A 22,687-nucleotide genomic window follows, 5' to 3' on the forward strand; every position below is an offset into this window, starting at 1 on the left:
CTTATTTGTCCTGAAGCACCATCTTTTCTGCACACATTTCAAAGTTGTCCTTCTTGTCTGTCTCCTCTCACTTTTTAGCTGACATTTGGAGGGACGTCATTGCGGAGAATCCCCCGCGCTGCATCAGGAGCAGGTTCCAGTGTCAGCACCTGATCCGTCCTATAGCACTAAATGATTTGCTTCTTCTGCCGTAATGACCACCCTGTCAACACAAGCACTGGCTGTAACCTAGCGACAGGACGTGGTGCAGTTAAATCTTTTCTTTCCATCAAGAGCCGGTTTTTCATAATTACGAGCACTACTCTCCTTTTCAAGCAATTATCGCGACGCTCTCGCAGTGAGTGGTACCACCTGGGTTAGAAAAACACCGTGAATGTGTTATTTTCTATAAACCTGGCGTCAGTCAGAAAACTCAAGAGGAACAATGATGAAGGTGCACATTACACTTTTGATTCCCAAAACCGAGCTATGGGTTTGAGTTACTGCCCCTGTCGCACTCCAGACGGCGGTATGGAGTGCTGCATTGAAAGGTCCCTCTACCTGACAAAGTGGAAAAACTGCTCTGAGTGACCGTCAGCTTCTCAGTTTGTCTATGACAGCGTCCGTCTTCATTCAGTGCTCTTCAACTGGCTCAGGAACTGATTGGAAATGGCTCTTTTATTATACACCTTCCATAACTCCCCCTCTCATCAAAGCCCGGCCATCTTTTATCCCGGGAGATGACGTTTCCATTAGGGTCTGCCAAACCTCTTACTGCCGCTCGGTGAGTTGTGGTGCAGAAGGGGAGAGCATTGTTAACCAACACAACAACAGCAGGATCCCACTGGCTGGGAGCGTGCACGAGCCCCGGCCGTGGAAAAGGGCGGTTCATCAGATGACTGCTCATCCAGAACACACACACACACACACACACACGAGCAGGCACATAGACACACATGGTGTCTCTCTATCTCTTCCCCTCTCATTCGCTCACACACACACACACACACACACACACACATTCACAGATCTGACAGTCAGACAACAGAGACGCGGGGGAAAAAAAGAAAGAACTTGGCCAAAAGGGAGTGTGCCTGTCAGCTCTTCCTCACCAGTTTCAGTGTTTCATCAAAGGTATGAGAGGCCCGTAAGATTCAGCTGCCAATCTGGCAACACGTTCAGTCCCGAACACAGAGCTGCGGTTCTTTCAAACGCGCACGATCCATGCCTCCCTCCCATCTAAGTTACTGTCTTCATTAACTTTATCTCTAGACACGGCTCACATTAGCAGTCAGGCCCTGCATTCGGGAATTCAGGATGGTTTCAAAGCGCCGGGGTACGCGAGCACGATGCCTCTCTCTGCCGCAATTTAGGGCCGTGTATGCTGGCGAGGCCCGATGACATCGTTGGTGCTAATGAGGACATGGCTGTGCCTGTTGTGTGCGGGTCGGCAGAGACACGCACTCTGGGAGTTTTAATTAGATCTACATCATCAGACTGTCTGTTCACACTCGCCCTATCACCTACTGTTTGGATGCATCGTTAATCATCAAGCGATCTCTGTAAATGAAGCATTTCATCGGGGTAAATTGTAATTTCAATCCATCCTTATTTTCTGATGATTTCATTTCCACCTTACTATTTTTCTCCCCATCTCCTGCCCTTCTCTGGATTTCCTCAGGTGGCTGGGGTAAAACACTCTTTCCTCCATTATGATCTCATCAGGCCCCACTCCTTGACCTTTGCGCTTTTGCTGTAAATGTCAGCTTTCTTTATGAGGCCTGTGATGAGTTTATTGAACAATTCACACTCACTGACACACACAAGGGCACACACACACGCGCACACACACACACACACATGTTCACGGCACACATTCATGCGCACACCACCATTGGATCCGTCCTTCACCGCCAACTATAACTTTGATTTCTAGGTGTCTACTGAGAATTCATTGTCCTCAGTCCTGGCGGGCAGAATAAGAGCGGCTGCCCACCATCCTCGACAGAACCAGCACAAATAAATCAAGATTTCATGGGGAATGAAATGGCTTCCTGCAGAGCCTTATGCATGGATCAGCCAGGTTTCACTGAAGGTCTGTCCTTTAATTGTAGTCAGTCTAAAACCTAAACAGCGTATCCATTATGGGGATGGAAGGTGTGATGTAAAGCCCCACACCGGGCAGTAAAGTGCGGTAAAGTCCTGCCATATTGTTTGTGTCTCCTAATACGACAGTGCGAATCAAACAACGTGTCGTAAAAACTGGGCCGACGCATATCTCTGCGTTATGCTAGAGTACTGATCTGATCTCATGCTGCTCCTGACTCAGCGTTCTTCCGGAGCTGTGGTTTACAACAGGGGGAGTGATCGGGCCGGGTTGGCAAGCACTACTGCCATGATGATAAATGTCGTGGATTAGAACTGTCTGGATCTCTCTGTCCGTGCTGGCCTGAGTCCGTGCTTGGTGGTGCACAGAGCTGAGGGAGAGAAGAGGAAGCAGGTATTTCCTAAACACTTTTTTTTAACCCACTTGTGACGCTTGCACGAGCCACACTATAGCCCATTTGAATAAAGTACGATAAAAACTAATAATAACATGTCTGTGGACTGCGCTTCATCCCCCACGCTGGGAGTCTGCACAGACTTAGATCTTCCATTCACGCCTGATTTATCTGCTAAAAAAAGATGAGGCACAAAAAAAAAAGAGTCACACAATGAATAACTTCCAACTGTGAGGGGGACAGACACACTCATGCATGCACATTGCACACGGAGGGCTACAGAGGCGGCAGCAAATGGTCACACAGGTTTTGTAGAGCAGACTGCACCTGACAACCTGTCATCAGCTCTCCTAAAACACGGAAAACAAAGGGGTAGGATATACAAATAGGGCGGACATGCACTCATGTGAGTGTGTGTCTGCTTATGTCCTTTTCCAGGCTTAATCCTGCCACCTCCCTCCTTCCTTCATCTTATCCTCCTCATCCCTCTGTGCCAACATCAGGCTTTTCCTTTAATGAAATGTTTGGGTCCTTACACGGTCTTTATCTTTTCAGTTTGATCCTTTCTCTTTCCTCAAACTTATCTCCTGTCTTTCCCTCCTTCATTGTCTTTGGGCTCTTATCAGTCATCTTGCAGGGAAAGGTAATAGAAGGCCAACACGTTGAAGGAGGCCCGCACTGCTTTGTCATTTTGTTCTGTCGGACCCCCCTTTTGTCTTTTATTTTTGTTTGAGGCAGCAGACCTTATCAGGGAGATGGGAGCGAGATAAGGCCCCTGCGGTTCTTTGTGGTGAAATAATACGACAGACCGATAAGGCCTTGTGGGTGATGAGTTCGCTGCTGCTTCCCTCCTCCCACCACTGTGTCTGCCTCTTCCCAGGGTGCTCTGAGAAGTCCCCAGTGGGGCGGAGAGATATCAACCCTCTCTGTCAGGTTCCACCTTTGAGAAAATGCCAACCCTCCACCTTTGACAAGCACAATTGTGTGTTAGCGTTTGCTTATACAGCTGTCCAGCTTGTATTGCTGTCAAATGATTTGATGTTGCCCGTCTTTGTGACCTCTACCTGTCCTGCAGCTGTGATTCCTACTGTTCGTCCACTAGCTCCTGCTGCCATTCGCACCTACAACATCCACATTTTTGTTGTTGTTGACCTTTTTCCCTGTGAACTAGTCTACAACACTCATGGGTGACCTAATCCGGGCTCCCTCTCTCCCTTGCTGTCCCACGTGCATAGCATCCAACCCAATGCCTCTTCGCCAGGGGTGGTGGGCCCAGGTTGGGCAGCTCTGCTCTGTCTGCTCCTTATGGGCCAATATTCAACCACTAGATGCTTGCTTAGCTCCACTCACAGGTCTGTCTCCAGAGGGGGGCCCCAGTTTCCGTATTCCAGGCAAGGATACAACCACGCTACCCTATCCATCACTGATAGTCCAAATCAATCTTAATCTCAATTTATTAACTTTGCATTTTTGTTATATTTGTATTTACTGTTGTTAACACTCGTACTCTAAAAAGAGATAATGAGGAAGTGCAAACAATAGAAAAAGGCAGAAAGTTGGTTCTGCATAGACACAAAACTTTCTTCCGCCATCTGTTTTACAACTGGTGGAGTCACAGGTTCCTGGCTCATGCCATTACTCTGCCTCTAATCTACAGCACCTATTAAGATTTCATGAAGTGGTAATGATTATACAATTACTTCCAGCTTGGAAATACCATAATAATGGCTGTGACGACCAAGGTTTGGGGAGTTTATGGAGTGGATGTTTATGGATTAAAAAACAAACACACACACAGAGACTCGCTGACTGGCTGCCTATCGATTTGTGTTGCTATTGACTAAAGGAGGTTGGTTGGCGACACCGCTGCTCAATAGTAGTTACATTTTCACATAAATAACAGCAACTTTCTGGCCTGTAATTGCCTTAGAAATGACTAAATGAATGAGAGTGGGCATAGGCAGCATTGAATTGATTACGAAAGTGGCTTTTTTAGGCTTCAGACAATACAAGTACATTTGATTGACATCTCCAGTTCATTTCCCTTTATCTTAATCTGTTCTCTCAAAAAAGCTGTTTTAGTTTTGCACTTCATTGCCAACGCGTCTTAATCTTCCTCAGAGGTAAAGTCATACACAGGGATGGTAACAATAAGCAACACCTGCATAAATAAGAGTAACACTAAGCTACACTGTAGTGTGTGCACCATTCTGCTTCCTACATGATCAGACATTATGATGCATCAGCCCTGAAGGGAGATTACAACTTTGACTTTGAGTGTTAAGCTCAGTGCGGATCCTGCAGAGACACAGAATTCCCACAGCAATTTTCTACATCTTTTATAGCAGCTCCCTGTCAGACGCAAGGCTATTTTGCCAAATGCACTGGTGAATTAAAGAGTTAAGGAAACGCAGATACTTCAAGCATAACTGATTTATTAGGCCAAGTGAAGGGAGGAGATGAAGAGAAGAAAATGAATTAGGCCTCAAATGCACTTTTAATTACTGTTGTCAAGGTGTTTGCGTTGCCCTTCTGGGAAAAGCAAGTTGAACCATAACTCATTCCAGCTACTTAGAAGGCCCGCAGAATGAGCTATAAAGTTTAACACCTCTTCGACGGTGCAACATTTAGTGCAACATAAACAAAACCCAGCCTTCTTCCTGTAACATCTCTCTTCTCCTCCGAGATGAGGCGTCGGTGCTGCATGATTGGTAGACTGATCAGAACGAGGCCACGGATCCAGGGGTGCTCCTCTCACCTCATGCGCTCACCTGAGGGACGGGGGGGGGGGGGACAAAGGAACAACACCTGCCTGTCTGTTTGATCGCCCGGTGTGAGCTGCGCTGCACATCCAGACTGCTGACATGTCACAGAATGTTTGCTTTGGCTTGAACAGCACTGCTGGCCTGCACTGCACCACACAGCTCCTATTATACCAGTAGCAAAAGAGCCAGAGAAAATACTGCGATGCATACGTGCACTTAAACACACACAAAGCCTTTTCCTTTGATGAGTCTGTGGAATGAGCCATCTATGACCAGAGGCTCCTTAACAGTGCTTTGCTGCAGTGTAACTCTCTTACAGCCCAGAGACAAGCCATTGGCCAGACTTCCCTAATAGCAGTGATGATGAAGAAAACACACAAGTCTTGAATATTTAACTTAAATGTCAAGTGCTGCCCGGCGCTTAGTCAGAGTTAAATTCTTGGTAAAGTCGGTTCTGAGTAGTATCGACTGGTCGCAGTGGAGGATGTAGGCAGGGTCACTAAATCCATTATTCATGAACAGGGGACAAGAGGAGGATGAGTGTTTCTGCTGACAATATGGTTGCTCTCCTTGAAGCCTGAGACGTTTAAAACGCGGTTACAGTTCCCCACCTCGCCGGGCCCAGTCGAGATTGGTTTCAGACGTGCTGGTTTCCATATGTCCATACGATACGTCTCGCCTCTGGATCTGGAGCTTCCTGCTACTCATTTACTCTTAATGTTTTATGAGTCTTTGTGGTTTATTGGTGAAAGCAAACCGTAACAGTAGAGCAACCTTTTCTTGTTCATGGCAGATATGGAAAGAGATTCCCTTCAACAGAAGAACCCCCCCCCCCCCCCCCCCCCCCAAAAAATAAATTACTAGAATATAATAAATCAAGCACTGAAATTAACTGAGCCAGACCCCCAACAGCATACAGCAATTCGCCCACTGTGCCATGCTGCAAAATGTTTCCACAGCAATACATAATTAAAAACAGCATGCTTGTAGGGTTGGATGGAAAGCACAAGGGGCTGGAGATGAGAGCGGTGCAGCAGTGAAAAAGGTAATTAAGTTGACCAGAACAAGGCGAGTTGTCTATTTAATATTTCATGCAGCCCAATACAAAGCACTGGGTAAAGCTCAACAACAGGGGCACAAACAACAATTATGGAATAATTAGCTGAGAAGCACCATGAAAGATTTTTCTTTGCCAGGGATATATAGACGAGAGTAATTGTAATTTCAGACTCGGCCTGGTCCAAATCGACTTTGCTTTTTCTTAACCTGGGTAGAGACCAGGAGGCTGACTTGGTGCACAGCGGGTGCTCGTGTGTGAAGTGCATACATTTTCTATCTTCATGGGGCCTTTTTTTTCAGAAACTCCTCTCCTATGTGTTATCAAAGAGAAGCTGGAATTTTTTTTTTTTTTACTTATCCATAGATAGAGAGAGTGTATGCTCTGACCCCCCTGCGAGGGCGTTTTCTAAGGCAGCTGTTGAGATCTTTCCTGTTGCTCGTAGGCACACAGTCAGCATCTGTCGGGCATAAAGCTGTTGAAACAACACTTTTTTTTTTAACAAGAAAACCCACACAGTGTGCATTGGTAACTTAAACTCCTGCCTTTAAAAAGTTCAGAATTTGGAAGAAAATATTATGTTTTCAATTTTGTATTCCAATTTAACTTTGAATATCATTGGTAAAAATGGAAGCTTTCAAGCTAGGGATAAAGTCCCCACTGAGAAAGAGCAAGCTGATTCCTGTAGCTTGCAAACATTAGTACAGATTTCCACTATTCATTACTTTTCATCATTCTATCGCCTGCTGAGTCGTTTCTGACTCCCACACGCTGAGTTATGAGATAACATATTACGCATGATTTGAGCAACATGGAGTCCAGAGAGTTCTGTCGACACACAAATATCAAACCAATCAATTTATCAGTACATTGACGATAGAAAACAAAGATTTGTGACCCCTGTACAACATGTCACATTGACTCACTTTAAAATGGAAGAGACATAGTCTAAAATTAGTTATAATGACTAGACCCAACTATAAGATACACCTAAACGTTCCCTTACCTTACCAGATGCCTGTACCTTAAAGATTAATCAATTTACATCATGGGGACAATAAATTACATTATAGAGTCTTTTCGTCCCCATAAGAAAGACACAAGGGTGGGTCCCCACAACGTTAGTAAGTCCAACCACAGAGGGAATGTGGAGAAAAAGCACTCCATATGGGTTAGATGGGAGACTCAGTACTTCTGCTCACTGTAATGGAGCGAGAAAGAGTGAGACTATTTTTAGCCCTCCCTGAGGCCTGGGGCAGCTGTGTCAAAAGTCAACAACTATAGTGACTCCGTGCTACACTGCTCCACTCCTAAAACACACAAACTCAATCTCTTCTGCACACAAACTCACATATGCAAGGATATACCGGGATTTTACTTTTTATATAAAAATGAATAGACGGCAGATTAAAGAATTCCGGAATGTGGATGAGGTCAAATTGGCTCATACTTTTTACAAGAGCACGTCCAACTGGGATGTCAGAGATAACTGGGCCAATACAAACTGAATTCAACCCTTGAACTGCAATAACAAATACACAAAATGTCAATGCCTTTAACCTCGTAACCCAGCAAACAGCGAACAAGCCTCACAGTGTAACATCGACGGAGAAATCAAATTTACCCCCACGTTAGCAATGGCAATATTGCTCTGTATGAGATAAGCCCATAACGTATTGATGTACAGCTTTGGGAATGACAAGCTGTACTCACCGTGATTTGTTACACTAATAAAAGTGAAGGTACATTATTGTCCTGCCCTCTCAAATACACACACACACAAATTGTCCTCTCCCTCGCTCTCTTTCACACACACACACACGCAAGCACGCACGCACGCATACACACACACGCACACACACGCACACGCACACGCACACACACAAACGCACACACGCACGCACGCACACACACACACACGCAGACCCTCATGCCTCTTCATGGACCACTTGGCTCTGTAGTGGCAAAGAGCTTGAACAAATTGAGAAATGATTGGAATTGAAAGATGAGTAATGGTGATTCTAGCGCTGTCCCTTCTCAATATGGAGATGATGAGATTTGATTCTTTGAGGTCAGGTACATCATCTGAGCCGAGCGGCCGGCCCGTCTATGACTAAAAGAGGTAGGAGGCCATTTACTCTCGCATTCAGGCTGTTGCCCCAATCGGTCACGGCTGACATTAAATCAATGCTTTATTTACCAGACCCCGTTACCATACTATTACCACCATTCATCGCCACTTTAACAATTTCACCTCAAATTCTGTATCTTAACCATGTGAGGAGCGTGGAAATACGTTAAAGCAGTATTATCCTGTCCCGCTGCCGTGTCCTCCCTCGCTCTTGCATGTGTGACTGAATCAACAGTGAGGGACTACCCCCCCCCCCCACATTCTTTCCTTCAACTGCTGCGTCCTCATCATGGTCAGCGATTAACCCACCATCACAGCGCCATTAGCCAAACATGCTAACTTGCAAATGGTAGTTCCGGTGTCACTGGCACAAGGAGGAGAGGGCAGGGGAAGAAGGGAACGACATCTGGTCGGGGGGGTTGTAACACAGTTTGTTAAAAAGCATTGTTGACACAAATCCAGCTATGATAACTAGTATCCCTTCTTTGATTGACTGATCCCACAAAAGGAGAATAGAGAGGGCAATATCATTTCCATTTAATAAATTCAATTAAAAGAAAAATATATAACACACTTGGGCATCTTCCTATCCAGAGCACTCTACTGATTATCCTCAAATTACATTCCCCTGTTCCTCTGCAATTGTTTTTGACGGAAGCAGGGAAGGTTTGGCAGCTGCGTGGCTGTCTTTAGAAATCCTCCCGGTGAGCCGGTGGAGATACTTCAGAGGGAAGAGTGACTTGTGTCAGCACAAACCATGGAAAGTCAAATCATGTGTCAGGTGGATGTGTCTACTCCTATCCCGTTGCTCATTAGAGTTTGACAGTTCTATGATGAACAATTGAAACGAGAGCAAATCCATATTTGGACACGGTGTCTTTAATACCAAAATACTTCGGCTCAGCTTTTCCTCATCAGGGCTTGTCATATTTTTGGGTAAAAACGCGAGGGAACACTGTTAGCACGGGGAGATTTGCACATTTCTTAATGTTAAAATCTGTGACATTTTTCTCAGTTTGATCTTTTTTGTGGTGATCGCGAAAAACTTGCTTTATATTTTGTTCCACCAAAATTCTGCAAAACTAATGGTTGAGTTTTGACCAAAATGAGCAGAGATGCGATATTGCGATTTTAAATTGCTGTATATAATTTTGATCCAGCTCAAAAACAATGTTATCACCATGGAATTACCATTCCACTCCTATACTGGTGTCGTTGCCATAGCAACAGCTGATGAAACATTTTGTGGAAAAAAGTGAAATTCCAAACAGCACTGCGGCAACTACTAAAATACCATCCAACAAAAAGTATATATTTTTTAAAACATTTAAATCAAATTGCTGTAGAATAAATTATACGTTTTATCTTCACACACATAGTCTAACACAAGTATGTTTTTTGTTGCATTACTTTTCTATTCATATTAGATATGAACATAAGACATTGTAATAATAACAATAACAAAAACAAATATTTTATTCATCATTCTCCTTAAAGGCTTATAACAGATTGATGTGCCATGACTAAGCAAGCAACACAGGAGAGGTGTACACCAGTGATTCCTGGGGTCATTACATACATGTCTGTTCTATGTCTGTGTGCAGAGCGTGCACAGGAGGTAATTACTGGGTCAGACACCTACACAGGAGCAGTTGCAGGTGCTTTAATAAGAGTATTGGGGATAGCGTGACACGAGTTCTCATCTCCAGAGACCTGCAGCACCTCTCCCAGGTAACAATCCAACCCGTAGCACGAAACCTCCCTGAACAATATTCACTTAATGAAGCACGCAATGGTGCATAATCTGGGCCCCAGCAGTGAGTTGAGTTACCCCCACTGAAAAAAATGAATAACACACATGAAAGATGACATTATCTTACTGGGAAGTGGAGATAGTCAGACAGTGGGCTTGGTAGTCTCGTTCTCCAGTCATTTCACATGATTAATAGGGGAGAGAGCAGGAGTTGAAACTGCAATTAAAGGTGTCTTCCATCAGAAGGAGAACCCCCTTTCTGGTAGTCAGCTAAAGGAGGACCGAGGGGAGCAATGCTCCACCACATAAGTCATTATTTCTCCACCATTCTCTCTGCTCTATGGAATACATTAACTTCACAGTGTGTCTGTGTCTAAGCCAGAGTGCCTTCCTTGCTTGTTTTTTTTGTAAGGGCTGCATGCAATTAGAAGAGGGGAAAGAAGAAAGTGTTGGGAATGGTCCCCAGCCCCCACTGAGAGATTGAGTGGAGGCAGAAAACAAGCTCTGTGGGCCCCTCGGGGCCCCACCTGAGACTGAGGTGAGCGTCTGATAGTCACTGTCACCGCTGCTCATTGACAACTAAAAAGAGGAAAACAACTGCAAAGCCTCCATCTCAGAGTAAATGGCTTCATGGAAATGTGCAGATAGATTTCCGATTACAGCAGATGTTTATTTGAAAAAAAGAAGAAAAAAAAACTTAACGGCATCAAAGTGCAATCTACCTGTACTTTAATATTCTGTATGGAGATTTCCCAGGTATTACACAGTATACTGTGTATTACAGAGATGCTTCTGAACACCCACATCTTAAAAACTAACTTTGTTCCAATTCTCCTTCTGCGTGGATTACCCTACTGCCGAGTCCAACTGAGGATCATTACATCCATAATTCCCTGTTTTGCATAATGTCATTGTGAATTTTTTCACAGGATTTAACTTTCAGTAATAGTGCAATTAATTTCATATATGTACATACTTTGCCAGGGCAGACTTAAGGCCAGGTCTTATGTCCTCGTTAGAATAGCCGCATGAATATGCTTCACCTTAGCAAAATTGAAAAGGGATTGTGGAGACTCGTAATTGGAGAAACAGCAGAAACATTATTATGAATCTAGTCCTGCTTCCATGTGCGCTACAGTAATGAGCCCGGGGAAAGTGATTGTCGTACATTTGATGGTTCGCTGGCTTCACAGTCATTGTCTTTATCTGTGATCGAGATGGAGAAGCGGGGAAGGATCACAATTCCTTAGAGGTGCATTTAAATCATAGTCTCCACATATTACTCGGAAAATTCCCTCTCGAGAGTGTGAGCTGAGATGGCGTCCTTCAAGCCCTGCTGGGTTTCCTGTCATCATGAAATGGGAGCAGGAGATTAGGGGGGGGGGGGGGTGTAGAGGATGAAGAATGAGGGGGGTAAATACTGAAATCTGGTCTAATCCCATCTCATACAGCTGAAGATTCACTCGTCCTAAGACATTTACGCTCAGAGCTGAGGTAAATGAAAGGAACCAGGGGGATACTACCGGGACTCAGCTGTATAAAACATTGTTAGCAAAGTTTGCATCTCTGAATGAATTAACAGCTCCATAAATTGTTTTTTACATATTCAATAATGTAAATCAACAGTCAGTCACAATAATTTAATATATTTACTTAAGGAAATATGACAATTTGGCCACTGTGAGTGAAACTAACTGGCTCCCAATGCCACGCTATAGCAAATTAGGCCTCAGAGTGATTATATTATAATAATATGCCATATTACTGCATGATCCGCTCAGGGTACAGTTCAACCAAATAGGGTTTTCGCAGGTGACTAGCTGAGTGCTGCTATTCTTGCATAATACAAACTCATCAAAGTAGCAATTTTGCACAGCTCATTGTGTTTAATGGAGTGCTGTAAAACACGTCCTTTCCAGTGTAATTAATGAGGAGAAGACAGAGGCGTGAAACACATATCTAGAGGGTTTTCATCATAAGTGTTCCAATTTCATAATGTATTGAGATTTCATTTACTGCTATTTTTTCTATTTGAATCGAGCACGCAGCTCAGGAAATACCCCTTTTCAACTGAGTGTTTCCATCAGTTATATTATACTAAGTCTGTTAAAAAAACACATTAGAAACAATACATTTAATACAATACCATTATTCTCATCGGCTTTACACTCGACATGTCTATTATGGTTGATAATTTAATTCATTGTATTTCACCATATCAGACTGATGCAGATGTTCAAGGCTGCTTATCTCCATCATGGTGGCAATATTCATAGAATCACTTCCTCTTAAGCAATTTTCTCCAAAGTAAAAGCATTGCGTTTGTTTTGTTGGTGCAATGGTTTATGACAAGCAGAATTATAGAGCTTTTAGTTTGAAAAGGTGAAGATTGTGTAGATTGTTTGACACCTTTCATGTCTCTAAACGCAGTTTAAATAGTTTCAAACTTAAATATAAGCTTCACACTTGAACATTAATAGATTTTATGAAAAACGTTGACCCTAAAATATTCACTGCAGATAAACCAGGTAGGATAAAAATGATAATGCACAGAACTTCAATCTTTCATGCATTTCCATCAAACGATCCAGTTGCTCATCTTCAATAACCGGAGCTGCAATAATCAAGAGCATGACCCTCCATCTCTCCGTGGCCTCCTCTGTCTCTTTAAAACTCAAACTCTCTCAGGCTTCTCTCACTTTCTAATGAAATGCAACATTTCACAAAGCCCCGGGATTAATGCAAGGAAATAAATAAATAAGTGGAGGCATTCAGTGTGACTGCTGATGCGAGAGGAGCGGGGATTCTCACAACCCACTGCCCCTGCTGTATAAGAGCATGCCTTATCAACATTTTTCTCCCGCTAAAATGTCAATTGAATGCTACACATTCCATCAACGGGGCTGCGAGTGTATCTGCGGTAAGCTGCATGATCTCGCAGCCTCGTTATGCCGTGCGAGACTCCCCCCTCCTCTCGGCTCACCTGACTCTGTGGCTCAGGTCTCTCACCTCTAACATTCATCTCTAGTAAAACATAGAGCCAGGGCAAACAGGCTCCGACTGCAGGAGATGTCTCATTAGGATACAGTGTGAACCATGTCTTTCCTCAGCAAGTCCCTCTTTGTGCACTGAGAAATGATATGATGTAACATATGGGCCTTAAGGTGTTTTACATGCTCCAGCTGAAGAGCTGTGCAGCAGGTACAAACAACAGTGTTTACCTCCTGCGACAAGGGACTGAATAGCTACATGATATTTGAATGAATTGCAAGAGATTTTGAGCCATTCAGGAATAAGTTTGCATGATGTTTAAGCAAAGGAGCACATTTGTATGTATATTAATTCAAAACTGCGTTGGGATGAGCCCTGCTGCGCCATTTTATTAAAAAGAAGCAAATCGTCGGAGAGGATGTTTTTCCATCACTCACATGTAATTACTGTACAAAGCACATTTCGCCTGTTTCATCTCTGTTGAGGTATCTTCGTGCAGGTGAAAAATAACCGAGGAAGCACACAAGGGTTGCAGTGGAACATTTGCACATCTCAGTGAGCACATCTGTCCCTTTACACCGACACTCTGCTTGATGGGCTTTCGAGCATCTTGTCCGTCTCCCTTTGTGGCAATTGCTGATGAATGTTGTGCATGAAAAATTATGTATTGTTTTTAAGTGGCCGGTCAGTCCTAAATAAAAAATAAGGGGGAAAAAATATAATTTTGCCCTGAGGCTTGGGGGGGAAGAGAGGAATTGGCAAAAAAATTAAATCACACAGAGCAGAGCATGGAGGTGTCTCATAAGAAAAACATCACGGCTGCTGTGTGTCCTCAGGATAGCCCTACTTATGTCACTGCATGCTTACTGTATGTGTGAATCTCAGTGTGTGGGCAGATGGGGTTGAGGCAAACTTCAAGACCAATCTCATGTTTTTTTTGTGTGTATGTGTGTGAGTGTGCTGTGCTGTGCTGTAGCTCTGTGTGTATGTATATATGTGTGTGTAGTGTTGCTGTATGCTCCTGGCCAGCATCAGATCTGTTGTCAGTAAATGGGTGCTAGCAAGAGGAAGGCCATGTGGTCGCCAGCAGAATAATGTCCAGGTCAGAGATGCACTGTACAGAACCAAACCTTATTACCCAATCATTACCCTCAGCTCCTGTTTGCACAAACACAGCATCTGTAACATGTAGGCAAGAGGAGGTGAGAAAGCTACTTTTGTACCTTACACAGCAATAATGTACTGCTGTCATACATGTTGTACTTGTACCATTAAACAGTGACTTCCTCCTGGTAATACAATTCACCATCACCAGTAAAAACCCTGAAAACTTGGCTTTAAACCTCAAGTTTTTCTCTTTAATATCTAATTTGTGTGACTAAATAAGCAACAACATTTTCTTTTAGACTGTGCTGGTGTGGTTTGATGGAAATTGATTGACAACAACCACACAAACCCACCAACTGTCACTAGACTCTAATTAAAATGCTTCCAGAGCCGCAAGTGAATGACATCATGTTTCCCACTGATCCCCGCCCACCTGAAATCAGTGTGAAAAGCACCGAAAGAAAAAAAAACAACAACACAGAAAATGTGAAATAAACAAAACAGTTCTATCTTTGGCAGGAAATACGATCTTTCTTTCATTACTCATACAAGCTGATTGAGAAAATAAGATGACAACCACACTACTCTGTTTTCATTCGGTGTTTTCAAACTAAAACGATCTCCGTCCACCAGAGAGTTTTGGGCCCGGATCAGTTTCAATCCCCATCCGCAATAAATGCATATCACATGACCGATCATCTACAATATGCATAAGCAGAAACGTATGCACGGGCTGGTGAAAACAGGTATTCCACTTATAAGAGCTTATCTCCTTTGCATGTAAGCAGCCGTATTATCTTAAGAAGCTGAATTTAATTGCATAACAGCTGTTGGCAAGGACAACAAAGTCAGCCACGCTTGTAATTGATTATCCATGCTAGGTTCTACATTGGTAACCAAGGCTAATGCCAGTTGTTTTCTTCCAAAAGGGGGGTCATGTGATTGGAGCTTGACGAATCAGCAAAGTCAATGTTGTGACCGACGAGGCCCAATCAGCAAGTGGTTGCAGGGTTCTGTGTGATCATTTCTAAACATCACAATCACTGTCAATTCAGACTGAATCGAGCCCTGAAGTTTTCCTATTAAAACAGGTCGAGCAGTGTTATACTTAAACTCCAGAGTAGTGTGAACATCAGGCGTATCCGTACTGAAGTTGATGCATTGTATGTAGCCAGGATGAAGCCTATCCTCAGGGGCTTTACCCCTAATGTGCGTCCTGTGTATTATTAGGTGTGATGCACTTGAAAAGCATATTCTCCACTTACGATGTGGAGCTTCAAGAAGTCTCCGAGACCAGAGGAGCTGTCCACCCTCACCAGGACAGCATCCTTCAGGTGTGTGCTGAAACCGATGGCTAGCCGGTCTGCCCTCGTGCTGGGACGGTCGTTTGGCGGCCACGTGTATGTGACCAGTCCGCCATCTCGCCCGAATATGTACGTTGTTCCCGCTAGAAAGAGGAAAAAAAAGAAAGATGATGTTAACAGTGTACTCCTCTCTAAAAGTGTGTACCTGACTTGAACCACCGACTGTCAACATAAACATTATTAACACAGCAAAGCCGGAATCAGCTCCATGTGTACAGAGCACGTCAGTCTGGAGTGTTATATTGTGCTGAGTAATGACTTTGCAAAGCGCCGAGCCACATATCACTCTCGAACAGCTCTCAGCCCTGTCTGGGAGTTTAAGTACACTCATGTCAATTCATGAGCACGGGAAAATTCGGCAGGAATGAGGGAGGCAGGAACCACTTTCCTCGTAATGTTGCACAATTACTCAGTTTTACGGCCAGCGCCTGGTTCACCTCTAGAGGGAAGAGATACAAGTGGGCGCCGGCGAGTGTGCAGCCGTGTCCCCGGTGCCCAGGTAACCAGCATGCCAGCAGCGGGCACCTCCTTGGCTCTGGCGCTTCATTAGCAGCCTCAAAGGCAGACACAGCCGGCAGCGCTATTGACTGACTGGTCCAATTATGCCCTTCTTTTGACCTCCACACCAGCTCTTTCCTGTCTCGCAGCATTACCCCGTTGTCTTTAGAAGCTGTATGAAAGGTCTGAACATGACCCGGTGGATGGGAGAGTGGCTCTAATTACCTAGCTATTCAGTGCGGAGAAGCCTCGCGGCAATTTGCCAGTGACCTAGTCAAATTGATGGTTAGAGATAAGTCCTTGTCTAATGAAGGCAGCGGTGTATTAAAAGGGGGAATGTGTCTGCGTGTACTAAACCAAAGTGTCAGGGTTTTGATGCCAAGCATCCAGCACTTCAGCTTTTCAGAGCTGTCAGACTCGTCTCAATCAAATATATGCCTATTTCTGCCCAATTAGAAAGCTTCATTAGGGTGCATCAGTTTTTCGAAGACATAGAGAAGTATGGTCGTGGATGAATAGTTTAATATTTTTATGCAGGCGTGCGTGTGTGTGTGTGTGTGTGTGAGCCAGTAGGCACGAGCGAGTGTGTGATTGGGAAATAAATGTCTGCGAGAAAGCCTGAAAATGAATGCAGCTGTCAGATTAGCATAAAAACAGCTATCTTCATGAAAAATTAGACAAGGCGCTCTGCTAGTGTGCTATGCGTTTACGTGTGGTGTGTGTGTGAGTGAAGAGGAGAAACAGGGAGAGCGATAGAGAGAGGGAAAGAGAAAGAGAGAGAGAAAGAGACAGTGTGTTAATATGCATAGGGGCAAGGAGTTAAACAGCCTTAGCCCGAACAATAGATTATAAATCATTCTGACTGTAATTCCAATATTTTCTTGTAAACCAGTTCACAAGGATATAAAACTATCGATAAATTTTGCATTTATTTATATATTTCTCCGGATTTCTTCCCGCTGGCTTTTCTTCGCAGTGCGGTGATTAAAGTGTGTCGCTCTCCTCTCAAGTTCCCATTCTCATTCCCTTTTTTTGAGTCAATACACACTGTCGACCATTAGCTAAAAAGAATTGCATCATTAATTAACAATAACGTGATTAACAAACTATGTTGGGACACACAAATCTATGCTGGGATTTATTGTTTTCATAAAGCATAACTCGCATTCATAAAAACCTAATGAAATAACACTGTAAGCGTTCTTGTTCTCCTAATGGATAAACTGTTATGAAGCTTGATGACTTGTACAAAGCAAAATACATTATGCGTATTTCGCCGGGCGGGCATCATTTCTTTTTCATGATGTGTGGAGGCTACTGCTGAAAAAGAAACCTTCATGTTGCGGTAATGCGTATCTTATGTTGGCTCCTTCAAAGACCGATCTGCATTTCATGTAGCTGGACTGTTGTCACTGTCTCTCAGTCCGCCCCCCCCCAAAGCAACCAAACACTAGCCTCATGCTCCAGCTTATTATAATTAAGCTCTTTTAAACCATGTCACTGTTGGAACTCACTGGGCCCTTAAGCGTCCATTCCCCCCTCTGTCTATTCATACGAAATGACACCCACTTTATTCCACTGACAGCTTATTTACTGTTGGTGACCTCCCAAAAAAAAAGAAAAAAAAAAGAAGACACATCATATGAAGCTTGCTCATTTCAGTGGACTTGCTGTGCAGATGTGGCTTGTGTCACCCTTAAGCTAAATGGATAAACTGCAAGACCCGCGTGTCAAGGCACCAAAGGTCAACGACTACTCTGTGACATTCCGATTACATGAACGCCTCCACAGACAGAGTCAGAGAGGGAAGATAATAAGGTTACCGACATGTTGCAAAGCAGCCGGAAATCTGAGACTGTGCGACTAGTGGGAAAACAACTCCTTGAGGGACCGGTGAGGATTAGGCTACATGAGGAAACATGGCTAATGCACACCTACACGGCTCTGCAGTGGCATGAAGTCAGCAGACACATGCCTGTGAATCTCCTCTGGTGGGAGTAATTATGCACCGGCTCCCTATTTGTTATTTGTTCGCTCCCCTGGGACCCGGGGGCCTGATATGGATCTGTTGTAGTCATTAGATACAGTAGTGTCCTGGAAATACTTGCCTGTTTGTTGTCTTTTTAATTTGACAAGAGTTTCAGTTTATTCCCTATTCACCCATCGCCTAATAATAAAAAAAATGAAAAAGCAAATAAAAGATCGAGGTGCAATGAGCGGGTATTGAGATGCAAGGTGCTCGGAGGTGCAGGACTACACGCTGCACCCCTGCCAAACAGGATGTAATTAAGATTTCCTTGCTGCATGTCCCCTCCCACATGCATTTGCATCTTCTACGTTCGGATGCATTTCCCCAGAGAGAGGTTGCGGTGCAGGAGCCGAGCGGCGTCTTACTCGAGAGCATTACAGCCGATCAGACCTTCAGGATCAACTCCTTAGACACAAGCCTCCCTTATTGAAGGATAATGAATCAATCTGCCCTGGTGTTGGACTACATTGAGGACTGGCTACGTCAGTTCACATCACAGAAGATAAACATTGGCAGACGCCGGGGCTTTCATTAAAAATGTAGCACCGTCCCAGGAGTACCCCAGCGTTTGGCCAAAGAGGTGTGTGGGATAGCAGACTGTGGGCTTTAGTAAACATGGCCGGTGCGTAAGAGGCCTCTGGGCACCGGCTTCCCAACGTCTTAATCTGCTTCCTCTGCAGTGGAGCAGGAGCGTATAGGGCAAACTGTGCAGTGCCCTATGAAGAGGAAGACGGATGTAAGCAAAGGGAAAAGGGCGGTAGCTTTGTATAGCAGTCGTACGGTGGTTAGCCTCTGAAACCAGGCAGAGTGTTTGCTGCTCAACTCCACAGGCTGGGCCCACGGACTGTCTTTCCTCTGACCTCCAACACGGCCATCGTAACGAGCCTCATATTACCACCTCTGCCGAGAAACTGGGGAGGAATCCAATCATAATTACATAGTTGTGAAATATGAAAGGGAGAGATGACATTATGGATCTGCTTTCTGTCGGCACCCAGCAATTGTGTTTCTCTCTATTTTCTGCCAAGGATTCCCGTAATGACTGGTGTGCAAAAATAGATTTTTTTTTTCAAGACGCAGTATATATACGATACAGTATCGCCTTTTTCAAATTAATTTTTCATCAGTGCCATGGATCTCTTGAAAGGAATTTCATTGTAAGAAAAACTCATTCCCCGGTCGTCTGTACCCATATTTCCTCATACGCTGACGTGCACACGCTCTTCTCCAGGGTTATATTTAACTTAAACTGTGTCTTTATAATGGAAATCAGCCCAGTGAGGTCGGCATCTGTAACATCTGCAAAGCACTCTAACTTGTTTGTGGCTGTGACAGAGAAGCGTGGAAAAACATTAACATGAATCGTGCTCATGTTATACATCCCCCCCAAACCATTAGGAAGGACAGAGCTATATTGAGGATAACATCACTTAGGTTTATCTTTGGTCTCGCCCCCCTCCTGGGAAGTGTACAATTAAAAGAAGCTTAATGATGACTATTGGATTACCATTTTAGTTTCCAGAGAAATCATTAGCACAATTTATGAGGCCACTATTATCCAATCAAACATTACCAGTATCTGGTGGAGGAGCTATCTCCAATCAATGCTCCTGAAGATTTAGTGCCGAGGGGGAAAAATTGTGACTCAACGTGATCAATTTTTTTCTTTTTTAAATCCTCTCCCCCCCTAATCTACCTTTGTCTCACTATATTTTATCTTTCCGGACAATTAACTGGTCTGGCAGTTAAGGAGATGAGGTGGTAAATAGAATGTTCGGTTATGAGCAAAGCCGCTCAAACTCCCAGCTAATTAAATGTCTTTTCCGCTGCATGTTTGGACTTGGCAGTGATGACAAAGCCGTGAATTACAGAGACGGTCGAGTAGGGCCACCGTTCACACAGCGTCGGTGTATAATTAAACGGTACATCACATCACCCATGATCCAAACATAATGACGCCAATACACTGACTTCTATCTGTCCACAGTTTGCAGTGTAGTCTGGGGATCCTTGTTTGATCCGCGGTATCATTCCTCTCCAGGTTTCTTTGCCAGTATCACAATTAGCCTATTCAAACCTCTTGTGACATGAACCAGCAATAATGGGGGGAAATAAAAGAAACATAATTTGATTATTTAAATGTGTGCAAGTGGATTGTGTGTCTGAACTTCAATAATGTTTTTTTTGCTGTTAGACAAACTTAGAGTTATTTCAACAGGGAACAGAAATGATGGAAATGGGGATCTCAGCTTTAGATTTGTACCCACATACGCAGCTTCAGACTGTTTCCTTACTTGCAGTTTTGTCACTACGGTTTATATTGTTACATTCATAGTGTAAAATGTATAGTATCTCAAATAAATCCAGAAATCTCTGTCTGTCTGTGGCTGGCACACCTACACAACCGATCATCTTGTCAGTGCCGCACTTGGAACGTGTATTGTTAAGGGCCGCAGGAAGATGAATATGATTAAACTCTGAACAAATAGGTGACCAGCGCGAGTGACATTGTCGATCACGACACAACGACTGATTCTGCAGTTCGAGGTTCTGCGTTCGAAGTCGAGCTTCACTGAACTTTGCATAAACAGGTGAACAGCTCTCGGTGCGGCCTCAGGTTTCTGCTGACTGAGTCCTGCCGCTGGTCTTTACTGGTGCTGTGTCACTGCAGGTCACTGGTACGGTTTCAGAAAGACAGTTGCAGCCGGCGTCACCACAGGTCAAGCATCGACCGCCCATTCCAAACAGGCAGGTTTCTCTATGTTTTTAAAAAACGTGTTTTTAATGTGAATCTTTCTTTAAAACATTTCCTATTGTATTGGTCAGATATAACAATTACATTAATTCTGTGAAAAACATTGTTTGGCAGTACATAAGGTCTCATGTCTCACCCTAACCCTAACCCTTCAATTAAAAATCTGTATCCAAAACATCACATTACTTAACTGCGATCACTATTTTATATGTAACTTCCTGTTAATGTACATTTCCTGTAGTGATGCTCCCTGTCCTCTCTTGCATCTTATTTCTGATTGGTTCACCTTTGCTGCAGCTGTATATGTAAAGCATCTCTTTCTTTATACACCTAAGGACACTACCCAGGAGGACTGTACTTCCCTGCCGCTGCATGGTGGGGCTCTGTGTTTTGCATGGTGACATTTCTGTCAGGCTTCTTTTTCTTGTCTGTGCTTGTTTGGCGTTCTGTTGACACGCTGTGAACTTTGCAGCTCTTGCGAAAAAAAAGGAGGAGAGGAGCAATGGCATTCTGCAACACCTGGGATTTGTCCTTGTCCCTTTCACCTCCCGAGTCCCTGCCGCGGAGGTGCACTGCAGTCATGCTGCGCTCTACTTCAAAAATCAAATCATGTGGGCATGTATGGATCCTAATCATGGGCTTACCAAGTCCTTTTGTGGATATGTAGGCCAATTTGACTTTGAAGTAATTCCCTCAAGCAGGAAGGAAAAAAAAAAAGCTTAATTTTTTTCACTCACAAGTATATCCACATGTGACTGTACTGAGAGGGAGGAACCGGCTGCTGGGTGCAGGTTTGCCAAAGTCACACTGCTCCTGGAGCCGACTCCTGGTTCTGTTCTTATAAAGTCACTGAAACGTTTCTTTCAATGACGCTCTCGGCACCAGAGCAGCATGAAGCCTGATATGTTACCTTCTCCCAAGCTGGTTACATCTTACGAGCCGTAGTCTTTATTAGCTCGTGGCAATTTTGCACTTTTTGCACAAGGACACAAGATTTCTGTGCTAGACTTTTTATTATTTTACACACACCAGAACTAAACTGATGCAACTCACATATACGTACAATGTATTATTCCCTGTTACCAACACTATCACAGTTGCTGCAACTCGTGGTCACAGTCGCTCTGTGCTGTGTTCGCTGACATGCGAAAAGCCCCAAGTATCCAGAATAGCAACACTTTTGGGTTAATGAGGTTAAATCAACATGGGAATTATTCAAATTATTTACACTAAAATGTCAAAAAGTATAATTACTTGCCAATTTAAGCAACATATTTTTGCTCAGAGCTGTAGCATGGTCTGCATTTTCATTTAGCTCATATTCTAGCAAACGTGGACATGATACAGCTTTTTATTAACCTTTGCCTGCAACACTAAAATACCCCCTGTAGTGTCTTTTTGTTTGTTTTTGTCCTGAGTCGACTTCTACACTCATTTCAGTGTTTTCACGGCGGCTTTGTTCCACTTTAGAAAAAGGATTTATCAGTGTGAAGGTGACTGTTGTGGTATGTTGGATTAGCAGTTATTGTGAAATGGAATACAACTGAGAATGCACTTACACTAGAGTGACCCACTTCAACCTACTATTGTGAGTAATTCCAGGTTGTGGCGTTTTCTAAGTTAACTCAAATTAGTCATGTTACTTGATTACAGCATTATAATATCTTAATATGGGTTTTGTATAATTTAAAGGTAAGACACCACAATCAAAAATTATATTTTTAATGCACTGGCCAATTGTGATAATTTTTTGCTTA

General features: G+C 43.7%; 1 protein-coding gene across 1 annotated transcript in view; it reads right to left on the minus strand.

Annotated features, from left to right (window-relative positions):
* LOC128453865 (neurexin-1a) overlaps window positions 1–22,687 on the minus strand; it is a 255,113-nt gene that overhangs the window by 70,497 nt on the left and 161,929 nt on the right. The window contains exon 19 of the mRNA XM_053436966.1: window positions 15,550–15,731. Coding sequence (XP_053292941.1) covers window positions 15,550–15,731 — 182 coding nt within the window. The remainder of the gene's footprint in view (window positions 1–15,549; window positions 15,732–22,687) is intronic.

The sequence above is a fragment of the Pleuronectes platessa genome, chromosome 12, assembly GCF_947347685.1.
Source record: "Pleuronectes platessa chromosome 12, fPlePla1.1, whole genome shotgun sequence".
In the NCBI taxonomy this organism is placed as follows: Eukaryota; Metazoa; Chordata; class Actinopteri; order Pleuronectiformes; family Pleuronectidae; genus Pleuronectes; species Pleuronectes platessa.